Source organism: Pristiophorus japonicus, chromosome 16 (assembly GCF_044704955.1).
Source record: "Pristiophorus japonicus isolate sPriJap1 chromosome 16, sPriJap1.hap1, whole genome shotgun sequence".
In the NCBI taxonomy this organism is placed as follows: domain Eukaryota; kingdom Metazoa; phylum Chordata; class Chondrichthyes; family Pristiophoridae; genus Pristiophorus; species Pristiophorus japonicus.
This window is the reverse complement of record NC_091992.1, coordinates 13,786,341-13,802,063: the sequence shown is the minus strand read 5'-3', so window position 1 is coordinate 13,802,063 and position 15,723 is coordinate 13,786,341. Positions and strand designations below refer to the sequence as shown.

Below are 15,723 nucleotides of genomic sequence, written 5' to 3'. Positions count from 1 at the left end.
TTTTCATGTTTGACATGACCATTTTGCCGAGTTGGAATGGAGTACTGGATACAATTAAACTATAAACCAAAGCAGTTGCAGCCATTTTTAACCAGCTGGCTGTGCTTTCCTGTGCAAACCTGTTCTAAAATTGACATTTCTAAGCAACATCAACGGTTGCTGATGGATGCTACAGGGGTCACCATTTTGTTCTGGATGTGGGCCTGTGCCAAACAAGCAGTATGCGTTTTTTATTACTTGCACTTATGAGCATCTTTCCAACATCAGGGAAACTGAATGGCCCAGAGACTTAAATCTATAAGTGCAACTTTAGAACGAGGGAACGTGCACAAACTTTAGTGGGCGCAGTCGCTTGCCCAGGGCTCCCTTAATTCCACCCTGCACCCCACAGACTGTAGAATCACTTCCTCCACAATCGACAAAAGCTCACCATCAAATTCCCAGAGGAAAGTTCAGAGCTTGAGTTATTATTTGCTTTTGTCATCGATGTAGTTACGTACAGTACAGTGCAGACAACATCACATCCTGTCCCGTTTCATCTCGGGTTATGTCGGAATTCGCGTCGACATCCCAAGTGTGCTAAGCCACACGATAGTGGCGCACTGCACCTCCTTTGCTGCTCGAGCAATTATTATAATAATGAATAAGAAATCAATTAGTTCCAGTAATTTAGGTTTATATGCACAGTGATTTCCATCAGTCACGTTGAATTCATTGCATCTGGTAAACCTACATGTCTATTCACCGGGGTTTATTAGTACTGGCTTTCTTGCTTGCAGCCTGTTGGCAGAGAGCTGCTTTTGCACCTGATTGTCTACCTTCTCACCAATTACGGTCTGGATCCCAATGTTACTGCACTGGTGGACAGCATGAGGATTCACCTCCTTCCCGCTCTCAACCCCGATGGGTTTGAGATTTCTGTGGTTGGAGATTGCGATGGAGTAAAGGGAAGGTAAGAACAGTTTGAACCAATGTTAAAAAATCTGCCCCATTTAAATATGAAATGACACAGGAGCGTACCAGCAGATGAACAGTTTAACTCATCCATCTGAAATTCTTCTCTCTTGTTATGTTAGCAGAGGCGTAAACCTGTCAGGGTTAAACGGGTTATTGTCTCTGTGTCAGCCGTGGCTCAGTGGGCAGCACACTCACCTCTGAGTCAGAAGGTAGGGTCAAATTCCACTCCAGGGACTTGGGCACATAATTCTAGGCTGACACTCCTGTGCAGTGCTGAGGGAGTGCTGCACTGTCAGAGGTGCCGTCTTTCAGATGAGCCGTTAAACCGAGGCCCCATCTACCCTCACAGGTGGACGTAAAAGATCCCAGGGCACTTTTTTGAAGAAGAACAGGGGAGCTGGCCAATATTTATCCTTCAATCAACATAACAAAAACAGATTATCTGGTCATTATCACATTGCTATTTGTGGGAGCTTGCTGTGCGCAAATTGACTGCCCCGTTTCCCACATTACAACAGTGACTACACTCCAAAAGTACTTCATTGTTTGTAAAGAGTTTTGAGACATCCGGTGGTCGTGAAAGACGCTATATAAATGCAAATCTTTCTTTCTCTGCTAAAACAGCAGAGAGAGGAATTTCAGATTCAGGCTCGAATCCCATGGCATAATTTTTGAGCCTACATGTTCAAGGAGCTCCAGCCATTTTACAAAACAGTGTTGGACAAGCCGATCGACTATGTTCACCAGACACTGAAATAATGATCTGAGTCAGCTTGTCATTGCATTACTAAAAAGATTGCTCGCTTGCTCAGTAATCACATTGTTGCATCAAAATTGACGTGACTGCTCTGGTTGTCTTCATCATCATCATCATAGACAGTCCCTCGAAATCAAGGAAGACTTGCTTCCACTCTAAAAGTGAGTTCTCAGGTGACTGAACTGTCCAATATGGGAATTACAGTCTCTGTCACAGGTGGGACAGACAGTGGTTGAAGGAAAGGGTGGGTGGGGAGTCTGGTTTGCCGCACGCTTCTTCCGCTGTCTGCGTTTGGTTTCTGCATGCTTTCGGCGACGAGACTCAAGGTGCTCAGCGCCCTCCCGGATGCTCTTCCTCCACTTGGGGCGGTCTTGGGCCAGGGATTCCCAGGTGCCGGTGGGAATGTTGTACTTTATCAAGGAGGCTTTGAGGGTGTCCTTGAAACATTTCCTCTGCCCATCTGGGGCTCGCTTGCCGTGTAAGAGTTCCGAGTAGAACGCTTGCTTTGGGAGTCTTGTGTCGGGCATGTGGACGGTGTGGCCCAGCCAACGGAGCTGGTTGGGTCAGTGCTTCGATGCTGGGGATGTTTACCTGAGCGAGAACACTGACATTGGTCTATTCTCCCAGTGGATTTGCAGGATCTTGCGGAGGCAGCGCTGGTGGTACTTCTCCAGTGCTTTGAGATGTCTGCTGTATATAGTCTCCACGTCTCTAAGCCATATAGGAGGGCGGGTATCACTACTGCCCTGTAGACCACAAGCTTGGTGCCAGATTTGAGGTCCTGGTCTTCAAACACTCTCTTCCTCAGGATAAAGATGGTAGCCGCAAAATGCCTGTGGACTAGAGACCTTGATTTCTGCTTCAGAATTTGGAATGAAATCTGGTATCGCTGGGATTCCTCCCCAGATGCCCTGGCTTCTTAAATATTGGTGGAGGTGCGGGATCCTCCTGGGGTGATCTTTCTCTCGTCCCCTACGTCAGGACAGGAAGGGGAGGGCGGGGAGTTCCCAGGCTTTCTGGGGAATTTCCATCTTTTATTTCCTGAAAAGATCTCAATGGAACTCCCGCCAGCTGAGGGCTTGAAAGAGTTCCATTTGAGGCCACCTGAAGGACTCAGACTGTTTCTAAAATAAGGTTATTGATTCTGGAAGGAATCGATTGTCTTGAATGGAGGGTAAGTGGCTCCTTTTGGCGCTGAAGGCTGAAGAAAAGCAATTTCTTGCTTTGGCCGCTTTGGGCTTTAGAGGACTGGAGGCATTGGACAGCTCTTCATCATCAGGGCGGATTGGGGTGGGCTGGGATGAGCACCATTGATGGGCCCTTTGCAGGCATCGGCAGCCTGCCCCAGTCCCGGGGATTGGGGCCAGGGTCTCCAGGCAGGTGGGGGATGGGCTCTGCCCAATCAGTGCCAATGGAGTGAACACCCAGGAATTTCAGGGACAATGTCCCTGTGGAAACTCTCTCATTCCTGTCCATCAAACTCAAGACAATTAGGTTTCGGTTGATTGTATTTGAGGGTTTGAATTTCCACGAGGGTTTGAATTTCCACAAGGATTCTCCTGATTATCTGTCGGTGGAGGATGGGTGCCAACCCTGTAAAAATGCCGTTTATTCTGTTCCTCCGGGGTTTCTGCGGATCTTTTCTTTTACCAAAGTTGCATGAACCCCTGCGGAAATTCAAATCCCCCTCCCCTCCCATAAATGTTTAACATTTTTTAAGTCTTTATAAAAGTCTTTGGCAAATGTTTTTTTGTTCACAAGCACACGATGAGCTGATTCCCTGCACGGGTGCTCACAGTGAGGAGCACCAAGTCTCTCCGGCTCAGGATATTCAGGACCCGCAGCCCCTGATTTATTTTTTTTACACATTTAAAATCGATGGACAGTGTTAAGTATCGAATAACTCCACGAGGCTAAGTACGGTGAGCTAGTTTCAGGCCTGACCTTACCCCAGTTTATTTACTCTCAAAGTGAGAATTCAACATGGCTGCCAACATTATATACACGGCTTGCACGTGTCTGCCAGTGACTATTAGGACTCCGACAGTCGCGCCCTCCGATGGCAGGTAAAACCCAGTTAACATACATAACAGACAGGACCTCAGGGGGCTGAGGACCCGAGACTTGCTGACCAGCGTTCCCTGCGAGTACTGCTCCTCACCGCAGTACGTGGGGGTCAGCGCGCGTTCACCCTGTTTAAATGTTGCCGACGGGAACCTGCACCACTAGGGACGCGTCTCAAAACCCCGCCTGCCTGCGATGCTGTGGAATGCGCCCTTGCTGCCCAGCGTACAAGGATGTCAGGACATCTGGAAGCTTTGCAATTGTACCCTCAGTAAGAAAAAGAAAGAAAGACCTGCATTTATATAGCGCCTTTCATGACTGCCGGACGTCTCAAAGCTCTTTATAGCCAATGAAGTACTTTTGGAGTGTAGTCACTGTTGTAATGTGGGAAATGTGGCAGCCAATTTCCGCACAGCAAGCTCCCACAAATAGCACCCTATGTAAGAGAGCTTACTGAAAAAAATGGATTTTGCTTCATGGATTCTTTGCTGAAGAATTCATAGTAACACATTGCTATTAAGAACGAGTTGGTTTATTAACAAAGGTTTAACAATCACACTACACATTACCAGTTCATCCACAAGGCTCACAACTGCATACCTCATCGTGGATGACCTAGACCCAACTGGCTGGGGTTTTATTGAGTCTTGTGAACATCATGTGACTGGCTAAGCCACTCGCATTGCAACAGCTCTACAACTATTTTGTAGGAAACAGAAAATCAAGTGCCCCCTGATTAAAGGGGAGGACACACCAAACATTTTCAAATAAGTGCCCCATTTTTTTTTAGGGCACTAAAAAACACAAATTTTACAAGTGTCCCCTGGCTAAAAGGAGGGGGGGGGGCACTAAAAACCGGCAATTAAACAAATTTAAACACTAATAATCAAATAAAAATTTGGTTGCCGGGGGTGATGATGCACTCCAGCCCCTCCGGCACCCACCTCTCGCGGAAGGCCACAATCGTACCGGTGGACACCGCCTGCTCCATCTCCAGGGACACCCGGGCTCGGATGTAAGTGCAGAAGAGATGCAGGCAGTCGGGCTGAACGACCTCCTCGACCGCCCGCTGCCTGGACCGGCTGATGGCCCCCTTGGCCGTGCCCAGGAGCAGTCCTACGAGGAGGCCTTCGGACCTACCCGCTCCCCTCCACACAGGGTGCCCAAAGATCAGGAGTGTGGGATTGAAGTGCAACCAGAATTTGAGGAACAGCCCCTTCAGAATAACAGCTCTACAAACCTGTGAGCATCCTCACAGGTGCATACATTACACAAGGGTCCAAGCATTTTCAAGCACATTAAACACAAGTTTTTAAAAATGACTACTGTCAGCTCTTTACTGTCTTCTGAAGTAGCCTAGTAAGACCCCCAATTGTACAGCCAATCGCTATGAAGAGGACCTGCCATCTTTACAGCTGGATAATAAATGTGTCCTCGACAGATTTGCTCACGTTCTGTGAAGAATTAAAAAATAAAGTCGTCCTATTTTAAACAAAAGTCTGATATCCATAAAACCACCTGTGCTATTAACCCTCCGTTTGGCTCACCGTTAATATCTTCCTGCAGCTAATCCTCACTTTGACAATGTTAAATAATATGAATCATTTCAGTTGAAAGGATTGATTTGAATTGTCACTCAATCATTAATGTTACAGTGGAGAGATACCTGTACACTGGGTGGTGCTTCCTAAACTGATTTCTTTGTTCAAGAGAAATACAGGAAACTGGATAAATGATCCTAAGATATGATGGGATTCATTTTAAATCAAAGTTCTGCAATGTAATAGATAATCTAATTGCACTTTAATCAATTGCCATTTAAAATTCAGTAAATAAACTTAGTTTCAAATACATTTAAAAATACTTCCAACATTTTGTTTTTCAAAATATTGGGATGTCCATTCGTGGAATGTGGGTTAGGAATTTTTTCTTGGAATATATTGCACTGCAAATGGAAGATAAGCCAAGTACAGTCACTGTTGGTTTTTCGATAACAAAAGAATTGCTCGCACTGCCTCCAAGGCCAGCAGAACATCATGAAAGCGGCCTACTGCACAGTACAGCATCTGTAATCCTGCACTTCCTGAAATAAAAGCCACAGCATCATTCAACTCGTGTGGCAGATGGTTCCAGCAAATCATATAAATCCTGAAGAGCTGACAGATTAAACCTCAATATTCAGACGCATTCAGAATGCAAGCTTCAGATCCCCTACACTATTTGGGTCAAATAAATTTAACTCTTTCAAAGTTACAGGGCTCACGGGGACAGTCCTGTGACCAAGAGGTGCCACTTGGCTTTATGCGTCCGTTGGTGAATGATCAACGTCCACAGTTCAGAACATAAAAACATAAGAACTTAAGAAATAGGAGCAGGAGTAGGCCATACGGCTCCTCGAGCCTGCTCCATCATTCAATGAGATCGTGGCTGATCTGATCTTGGCCTCAACTCCACTTTCCTGCCTGCTCCCCATAACCCTTGACTCCCCTATAGTTCAAAAATCTGTCTCTCTCCACCTTAAATATATTCAATGACCCAGCCTCCACAGCTCTCTGGAGTAGAGAATTCCAAAGATTCACGACCCTCTGAGAGAAGAAATTCGTCTTAAATGGGTGACCCCTTATTCTGAAACTATGCCCACTAGTTCTAAATTCCCCCCACGAGGGGAAACATCCTCTCAGCATCTACCCTGTCAAACCCCCTCAGAATCATATATATTCAATAAGATCACCTCTCATTCTTTTAAACTCCAATGAGTATAGGCCCAACCTGCTCAAGCTTTCCTCAGAAGACAACCCCTTCATCTTAGGAATAAACCTAGTGAACCTTCTCTGAACTGCCTCCAATGTAAGTATATACCTCCTTAAATAAGGAGACCGCCAAGGCTAAAAAAAGAGTAGAGGGAGAGGAGGAGGTAATTCGAGAAATAGTGATGAAGTGACACCAAGCTTCAGTTTGAAAAAGCTTGTAGGTTGTAGGAGGAAAGGAAAGCTGAGGGAAATGTGGAGTTACGGGACTAGAAATTCGTCTCGGGCAGTGGCGCAAAATGGGAGGTATTGGATCGACCGCCCGCTCTACACAGCGCCTGGTATTCACTTCCATTGCAGTCCAACCCTTTAAGAATTTTATACATTTCAATGAGATCACCTCTCATTCTTCTAAACTCTAGAGAGCATAGGCCCATTCTACTCAATCTCTCCTCATAGGACAACCCTCTCAGCCCAGGAATCAATCTAGTCAACCTCCGTTGCACCCCCTCTAAGATAAGTATATCCTTCCTAAGTTAAGGAGACCAAAACTGTACACGGTATTCCAGGTGTGGTCTCACCAATGCCCTATGTAATTGCAACAAGACACACTCTTATACTCCAACCCCCTTGCAATAACAAGTACTAACAAGGCATAGCCTCTTCCTCATTTAACTAACAGAGCCATAACACTAGTATAGCCTGAAGCCACAAAAGCAGTGGAGATTTTTTTTTAAAGGGAATAATGTAATTAAAATCCAGATTTTACAGCAATGTTTGGGAATTTGCTGTAAAGCAGAGGATCGTGAAACATAGCAATGATGAACTGAGGCCTATGCTGACTGGGCCTCTCACTGAAAGGGTTAATTTTAGTATACCAAGTATAGCAATACCAGAAGGTATACCAGAAGGCTGTAGCATGTGAACCTAAAAATTAGATTTGAAAGACAAATTCTGTTCACATTACATGGAGAGTAATCCTTTCTCTGACCTACATATCTAATGATGCCCCTGTTTTCAGTAGAAAATCAAACATTGGCTTCAATTAAAAATTTGCAAAGTTCAGATTTAAATGCCACAAATTAAAATGGATTGAAGACAACTGTTTCCCAGTACATGGATGTTATAATTTACATGAACATTAAGTATTGATTGACATCGGAACTCATTATTTCATTGTCAACGACTCGTGCCCAAAATTCCAGCTCTACTGGCAGGATCCGCCGTCAGAAATCAGTAGAATGAAAGAGGCCTCGCCTGAACTCAAACATGAGCCACCCAAGTGCCAAAGTCAGGAGGAACCCTGTCATGTATTCAACCAGCATTGTAACCCATGTATAAACTGACCTAAGTTGTACACCGTGAGAACACTGACCACTAGGTGGGAGACACTCCTAACCTGGACCTTCAGGTATAAAAGGGGAAGCTCCACCCACCTTCATCACTTGAGTGCTAAGGAATAAAGGACAGGTCACAGACTGACCTTCTCTCAAGCATGGGCCTCGTGTGCATTTATACTGTATAGTAAGGATGTATCAAACCCCACCCTCACTCTCTGGGAAAGGTACAGTGCGAGAACACTGACTGAACCGAGAGCAATTCTCCAAAGTCTGCTGCATGTTTCTGCCCCGCTTTCAACAGTACCACTTCCCTCACCCCCCGCAACCCACCATCCAGCACAGGCGCCGTGTCAGAAGGACAAGGTGAGGAACAACAACACGGTGTATTTATATAGCACCTTTAACGTAGTGAAACATCCCAATGCGCCTCACAGCAGCGTAATCAGGCAAAGTTTGACACTGAGCCATATAACGAGATATTAGGACAAAAGCTCGGCCAAAGAGGTAGGTTTTTTGCTAGTGCTGTTGGGGAGGAGTTAAACTAATATGGCAGGGGGATGGGAACCAATGCAGGGAGACAGAGGGAAACAAAAAGGAGACAAAAGCAAAAGATAGAAAGGAGATGAGGAAAAGTGGAGGGCAGAGAAACCCAAGGCAAAGAACAAAAAGGGCCACTGTACAGCAAAATTCTAAAAGGACAAAGGGTGTTAAAAAAAACACGCCTGAAGGCTTTGTGTCTTAATGCAAGGAGTATCCGTAATAAGGTGGATGAATGAACTGTGCAAATAGATGTTAACAAATATGATGTGATTGGGATTACAGAGACGTGGCTCCAGGATGATCAGGGCTGGGAACTCAACATCCAGGGGTATACAACATTCAGGAAGGATAGAATAAAAGGAAAAGGAGGTGGGGTAGCATTGCTGGTTAAAGAGGAGATTAATGCAACAGTTAGGAAGGACAATATCTTGGATAATGTGGAATCTATATGGGTAGAGCTGCAGAACACCAAAGGGCAAAAAACGTTAGTGGGAGTTGTGTACAGACCTCCAAACAATTGTAGTGATGTTGGGGAGGGCATCAAACAGGGAATTAGGGGTGCATGCAATAAGGGTGCAGCAGTTATAATGGGTGACTTTAATATGCACATAGATTGGGCTAACCAAACTGGAAGCAATACGGTGGAGGAGTATTTCCTGGAGTGCATAAGGGATGGTTTTCTTGACCAATATGTCGAGGAACCAACTAGGGGGGAGGCCATCTTAGACTGGGTGTTGTGTAATGAGAGAGGATTAATTAGCAATCTCGTTGTGCGAGGCCCCTTGGGGAAGAGTGACCATAATATGGTGGAATTCTGCATTAGGATGGAGAATGAAATAGTTAATTCAGAGACCATGGTCCAGAACTTAAAGAAGGGTAACTTTGAAGGTATGAGGCGTGAATTGGCTAAGATAGATTGGCAAATGATACTTAAGGGGTTGACTGTGGATGGGCAATGGCAGACATTTGGAGACCGCATGGATGAACTACAACAATTGTACATTCCTGTCTGGCGTAAAAATAAAAAAGGGAAGGTGGCTCAACCGTGGCTATCAAGAGAAATCAGGGATAGTATTAAAGCCAAGGAAGTGGCATACAAATTGGCCAGAAATAGCAGCGAACCCGGGGACTGGGAGAAATTTAGAACTCAGCAGAGGAGGACAAAGGGTTTGATTAGGGCAGGGAAAATGGAGTACGAGAAGAAGCTTGCAGGGAACATTAAGACGGATTGCAAAAGTTTCTATAGATATGTAAAGAGAAAAAGGTTAGTAAAGACAAACGTAGGTCCCCTGCAGTCAGAATCAGGGGAAGTCATAACGGGGAACAAAGAAATGGCGGACCAATTGAATAAGTACTTTGGTTCGGTATTCACTAAGGAGGACACAAACAATCTTCCGGATATAAAAGGGGTCAGAGGGTCTAGTAAGGAGGAGGAACTGAGGGAAATCCTTATTAGTCGGGAAATTGTGTTGGGGAAATTGATGGGATTGAAGGCTGATAAATCCCCAGGGCCTGATGGACTGCATCCCAGAGTACTAAAGGAGGTGGCCTTGGAAATAGCGGATGTATTGACAGTCATTTTCCAACATTCCATTGACTCTGGATCAGTTCCTATGGAGTGGAGGGTAGCCAATGTAACCCCACTTTTTAAAAAAGGAGGGAGAGAGAAAACAGGGAATTATAGACCGGTCAGCATGACATCGGTAGTGGGTAAAATAATGGAATCAATTATTAAGGATGTCATAGCAGTGCATTTGGAAAGTGGTGACATGATAGGTCCAAGTCAGCATGGATTTGTGAAAGGGAAATCATGCTTGACAAATCTTCTGGAATTCTTTGAGGATGTTTCCAGTAGAGTGGACAAGGGAGAACCAGTTGATGTGGTATATTTGGACTTTCAGAAGGCTTTCGACAAGGTCCCACACAAGAGATTAATGTGCAAAGTTAAAGCACATGGGATTGGGGGTAGTGTGCTGACATGGATTGAGAACTGGTTGTCAGACAGGAAGCAAAGAGTAGGAGTAATTGGGTAATTTTCAGAATGGCAGGCAGTGACTAGTGGGGTACCGCAAGGTTCTGTGCTGGGGCCCCAGCTGTTTACACTGTACATTAGTGATTTAGACGAGGGGATTAAATGTAGTATCTCCAAATTTGCGGATGACACTAAGTTGGGTGGCAGTGTGAGCTGCGAGGAGGATGCTATGAGGCTGCAGAGCGACTTGGATAGGTTAGGTGAGTGGGCGAATACATGGCAGATGAAGTATAATGTGGATAAATGTGAGGTTATCCACTTTGATGGTAAAAACAGAGAGACAGACTATTATCTGAATGGTGACAGGTTAGGAAAAGGGAAGGTGCAACGAGACCTGGGTGTCATGGTACATCAGTCATTGAAGGTTGGCATGCAGGTACAGCAGGCGGTTAAGAAAGCAAATGGTATGTTGGCCTTCATAGCGAGGGGATTTGAGTACAGGGGCAGGGAGGTGTTGCTACAGTTGTACAGGGTCTTGGTGAGGCCACACCTGGAGTATTGTGTACAGTTTTGGTCTCCTAACCTGAGGAAGGACATTCTTGCTATTGAGGGAGTGCAGCGAAGGTTCACCAGACTGATTCCCGGGATGGCGGGACTTACCTATCAAGAAAGACTGGATCAACTGGACTTGTATTCACTGGAGTTCAGAAGAATGAGAGGGGACCTCATAGAAACGTTTAAAATTCTGATGGGTTTAGACAGGTTAGATGCAGGAAGAATGTTCCCAATGTTGGGGAAGTCCAGAACCAGGGGTCACAGTCTAAGGATAAGGGATAAGCCATTTAGGACCGAGATGAGGAGAAACTTCTTCACCCAGAGAGTGGTGAACCTGTGGAATTCTCTACCACAGAAAGTTGTTGAGGCCAATTCACTAAATATATTCAAAAAGGAGTTAGATGTAGTCCTTATTACTAGGGGGATCAAGGGGTATGGCGAGAAAGCAGGAATGGGGTACTGAAGTTGCATGTTCAGCCATGAACTCATTGAATGGCGGTGCAGGCTCGAAGGGCCAAATGGCCTACTCCTGCACCTATTTTCTATGTTTCTATGTTAAAGGAGAATATTAAAGGAGGAGAGAGAGATGAAGAGGCAGAGAGATTTGGGGGGTGGGGTGGAGGGGGGGAGTTCCAGAGCTTGGTGCCTAGACTGCTGAAGGCACCTTGCAGCAAAGAAGATCATAACCAGAAGTCAAGGCAGCACAATGCAAAGGAACGGCTAATACACGCAGCAGAGTACCTTCTTTGGTAATTTGCCAGAGACAAGAAGCATCGGCGGACTGGCTCGGCTGGGTGCCTTTCCGCCATTGTTCATAGTTCATAGGTTTATATGTAACCTTCAGGGCTGCTGACCGAGGGCCGTGCGGCTCTTTGTCGGCCGGCGCGGACACAATGGGCCGAAATGGCCTCCTTCTGCGCTGTAAATTTGTATGCTTCTACAGTTTGGTTGATATTCTTTCCATTTTTTTAATGTATCTCTTTCTTTGTTTTGTAAATGATCTCTCACCATTCGCCTCCCTGGGCCTTGGTGTCTCAGCTGCTGAAAAGTTGGGCAGATGGACTGCACCCAGGCTGCAGCCAATGTTCCTGTGCAACCGGCCACCAGGAGGGGCTGGGGACTTCAGCAGCATAGCTTTCTTGTCTGATTTCCCCCGTGCCCACTTGTCATAGCCCAAGGGGGGGCAAACTGAGCAAAGAGGGCACTAAACCTACACTTGTCCCCTATTCCGTTCGCCCTAATGCTCAGCCCCACCCCACCACCTGTAGCAAGTGTTAATGGTTCTTGACTAAAGGCCAGTCGAATTCTGAAACGGTGTGGTTGGGCCCCTGTGTGTGAGAAGGATTGCGTGCAGAACCAGTAGTGTTTGATAGACAGGCTTTATATACAACTGCACAGTCGGATGTTTGACGAGGGGAGAAGAAAAATGGTTTTCAAGCTGAGTATTGCCCGGCGCGTTCCTTATCACAGAATCACATTTTCTTAAGTGCACCTTAATTCCTTTAGATGCTGTTGACACAAAGAAAGGGAGAGAGAGCAATGGGATAGGAAAAAGAATAAGAACGGTTGAGTTGAGTCCTGAAGCGAGATTTAGAAAGATAAAGCTGGGCCTAAGGGAGTTAAAATAAGGGAGTTAAAATAATTGAATTTTAAAAATACACGTGGGGGAGATGGGCGGATTAAGAAAGCACCAGTGGCGCTAGCCTATCCACCTTCATGAATCCCGTGCGATTGGTTGGATTTCTCCACCACAGCACGTGGTGCACCTAAATATTGTCAGTGCATCGCTGCATCTCAACGTTTTGAAGAGCAGGCCAAAGTTCCCTTTCAGTAATAAAACCATTTTGCCGTTGGTTTTCATTTCTGCAGATATAATAAAAATGGATTTGACCTGAATCGGAATTTCCCTGACCCGTTTGAAGAGAATCGTGTCCAACGACAGCCTGAAGCCCAAGCTGTCATGGACTGGATCCAGAGCGAGCCCTTTGTGCTTTCTGCAACGTTCCATGGTGGAGCAGTGGTGGCCAACTATCCATATGACAGCAGGAAGCCAGGTCAGAGTGCAAGAGTTACAGAGGATTACATAGGATATACAGCACAGAAACAGGCCATTCGGCCCAACCAGACCATGCTGGCGTTTATGCTCCACTTGAGCCTCCTCCTGTCTTTCCTCATCTAGCTCTATCAGAAGAGACGAGGGCCCGGGGGCAGCACGAGCCAGCCATGGATAGTAGGAGCATGTGTGCGCACTAGGTCCATGCAGCAGAGCTTGGTCTCCGGTCGTCTTGGTTAACTCTTGCCACTGGATCAAGACCTAGCTCTGTCAAGCCTGTGGTGGCTGGTGTGCAACGGCCACCCCATGTTAAAAGAATCCATGCACAGGCATCTTCCACCCTTCAATATGTAATTCGGGACCTAGAATGTCAGGTCCCTCATTGAAACACCTGTGAACTCATCCCTTTTTGGTGTGGAAGCAAGTCATCCTCGATATGAGGGACTCCCTAATACTAACCCTCTATTCCCTTCTCCCTCATATGTTTAGAAACATAGAAACATAGAAAATAGGTGCAGGAGTAGGCCATTCGACCCTTCGAGCCTGCACCACCATTCAATAAGATCATGGCTGATCATTCTCTCAGTACTTCTTTCCTGCTTTCTCTCCATACCCCTTGATCCCCTTAGCCGTAAGGGCCATATCTAACTCCCTTTTGAATATATCCAATGAACTGACAACAACAACTCTCTGCAGCAGGGAATTCCACAGGTTAACAACTCTCTGAGTGAAGAGATTTCTCCTCATCTCAGTCCTAAATGGCCTACCCCTTATCCTAAGACTGTGTCCCCTGGTTCTGGACTTCCCCAACATCGGGAACAATCTACCCGCATCTAACCTGTCCCGTCCCGTCAGAATCTTGTATGTTTCTATGAGATGCCCTCTCATCCTTCTAAACTCCAATATATAAAGGCCCAGTTGATCCAGTCTCTCCTCATATGTCAGTACAGCCATCCCGGGAATCAGTCTGGTGAACCTTCGCTGCACTCCCTCAATAGCAAGAACGCCCTTCCTCAGATTAGGAGACCAAAACTGAACACAATATTCCAGGTGTGGTCTCACCAAGGCCCTGTACAACTGCAGTAAGACCTCCCTGCTGCTATACTCAAATCCCCTAGCTATGAAGGCCAACATACCATTTGCGTTCTTTACCGCCTGTTGTACCTATATGCCAACTTTCAATGACTGATGAACCATGACACCCAGGTCTCGTTGCACCTCTCCTTTTCCTAATCTGCCACCATTCAGATAATATTCTGTCTTTGTGTTTTTGCCCCCAAAGTGGATAACCTCACATTTATCCACATTATACTGGATCTGCCATGCATTTGCCCAATCACCTAACCTGTCCAAATCACCCTGCAGCCTCTTAGCGTCCCCCTCACAGCTCACACTGCCACCCAGTTTAGTGTCATCTGCAAACTTGGAGATATTACACTCAATTCCCTCATCCAAATCATTAATGTATATTGTGAAGAGCTGGGATCCCAGCACTGAGCCCTGCGGCACTCCATTAGTCACTGCCTCCCATTCCGAAAAGGACCCGTTTATCCCGACTCTCTGCTTCCTGTCTGCAAACCAGTTCTCTATCCACGTCAGTATATTACCCCCAATACCATGTGCTTTGATTTTGCACACCAATCTCTTGTGTGGGACCTTGTCAAAAGCCTTTTGAAAGTTCAAATACACCACATCCACTGGTTCTCCCTTGTCCACTCTACTAGTTACATCAAAAAATTCTAGAAAATTTGTCAAGCAGGATTTCCCCTTCATAAATCTGTGCTGACTTGGACCGAACCTGTCACTGCTTTCCAAATGCGCTGCTATAACATCCTTAATAATTGATTCCAACATTTTCTCCACCACTGATGTCAGGCTAACCGGTCTATAATTACCCACTTTCTCTCTCCCTTCCTTTTTAAAAAGTGGTGTTACATTAGCTACCCTCCAGTCCATAGGAACTGATCAAGAGTCGATAGACTGTTGAAAAATGATCACCAATACATCTACTATTTCTAGGGCCACTTCCTTAAGTAGTCTGGGATGCAGACTATCAGGCCCCGGGGATTTATTGGCCTTCAATCCCATCAATTTCCCTAACACAATTTCCCACCTAATAAGGATATCCTTCAGTTCCTCCTTCTCACGAGACCCTCTGTCCCCTAGTACTTCTGTGTCTTCCTTCGTGAAGACAGAACCAAAGTATTTGTTTAATTGGTCTGCGATTTCTTTGTTCCCCATTATAAATTCACCTGAATCCGACTGCAAGGGATCTACGTTTGTCTCTTCACTAATCTTTTTCTCTTCACATATCTATAGAAGCTTTTGCAGTCAGTTTTTATGTTCCCGGCAAGCTTCTTCTCGTACTCTATTTTCCCCTCTTAATTAAACCCTTTGTCATCCTCTGCTGAATTCTAAATTTCTCCCAGTCCTCAGGTTTGCTGCTTTTTCTGGCCAATTTATATGCCTCTTCCTTGGATTTAACACTATTCTTAATTTCCCTTGTTAGTCACGGTTGAGCCACCTTCCCCGTTTTATTTTTATTCCAATCAGGGATGTACAATTGCTGAAGTTCATCCATGTGATCTTTAAATGTCTGCCATTGCCTATCCACCGTCAACCCTTTAAGTATCATTTGCCAGTCTAATCTAGCCAATTCATGCCTCAAACCATCGAAGTTACCTTTCCTTAAGTTCAGGACCCTAGTTTCTGAATTAACTGTGTCACTCTCCATCCTA

At 45.6% G+C, this 15,723-nt stretch overlaps 1 protein-coding gene across 1 annotated transcript in view; it reads left to right on the top strand.

Annotated features, from left to right (window-relative positions):
• Window positions 1-795: 795 nt before the first annotated feature.
• Window positions 796-15,723, top strand: part of LOC139226917 (carboxypeptidase D-like) — a 216,772-nt gene continuing 201,844 nt past the window's right edge. Inside the window, exons 1-2 of the mRNA XM_070858009.1 lie at window positions 796-952; window positions 12,802-12,986. Coding sequence (XP_070714110.1) covers window positions 870-952; window positions 12,802-12,986 — 268 coding nt within the window. The 5' untranslated portion in view covers window positions 796-869. The remainder of the gene's footprint in view (window positions 953-12,801; window positions 12,987-15,723) is intronic.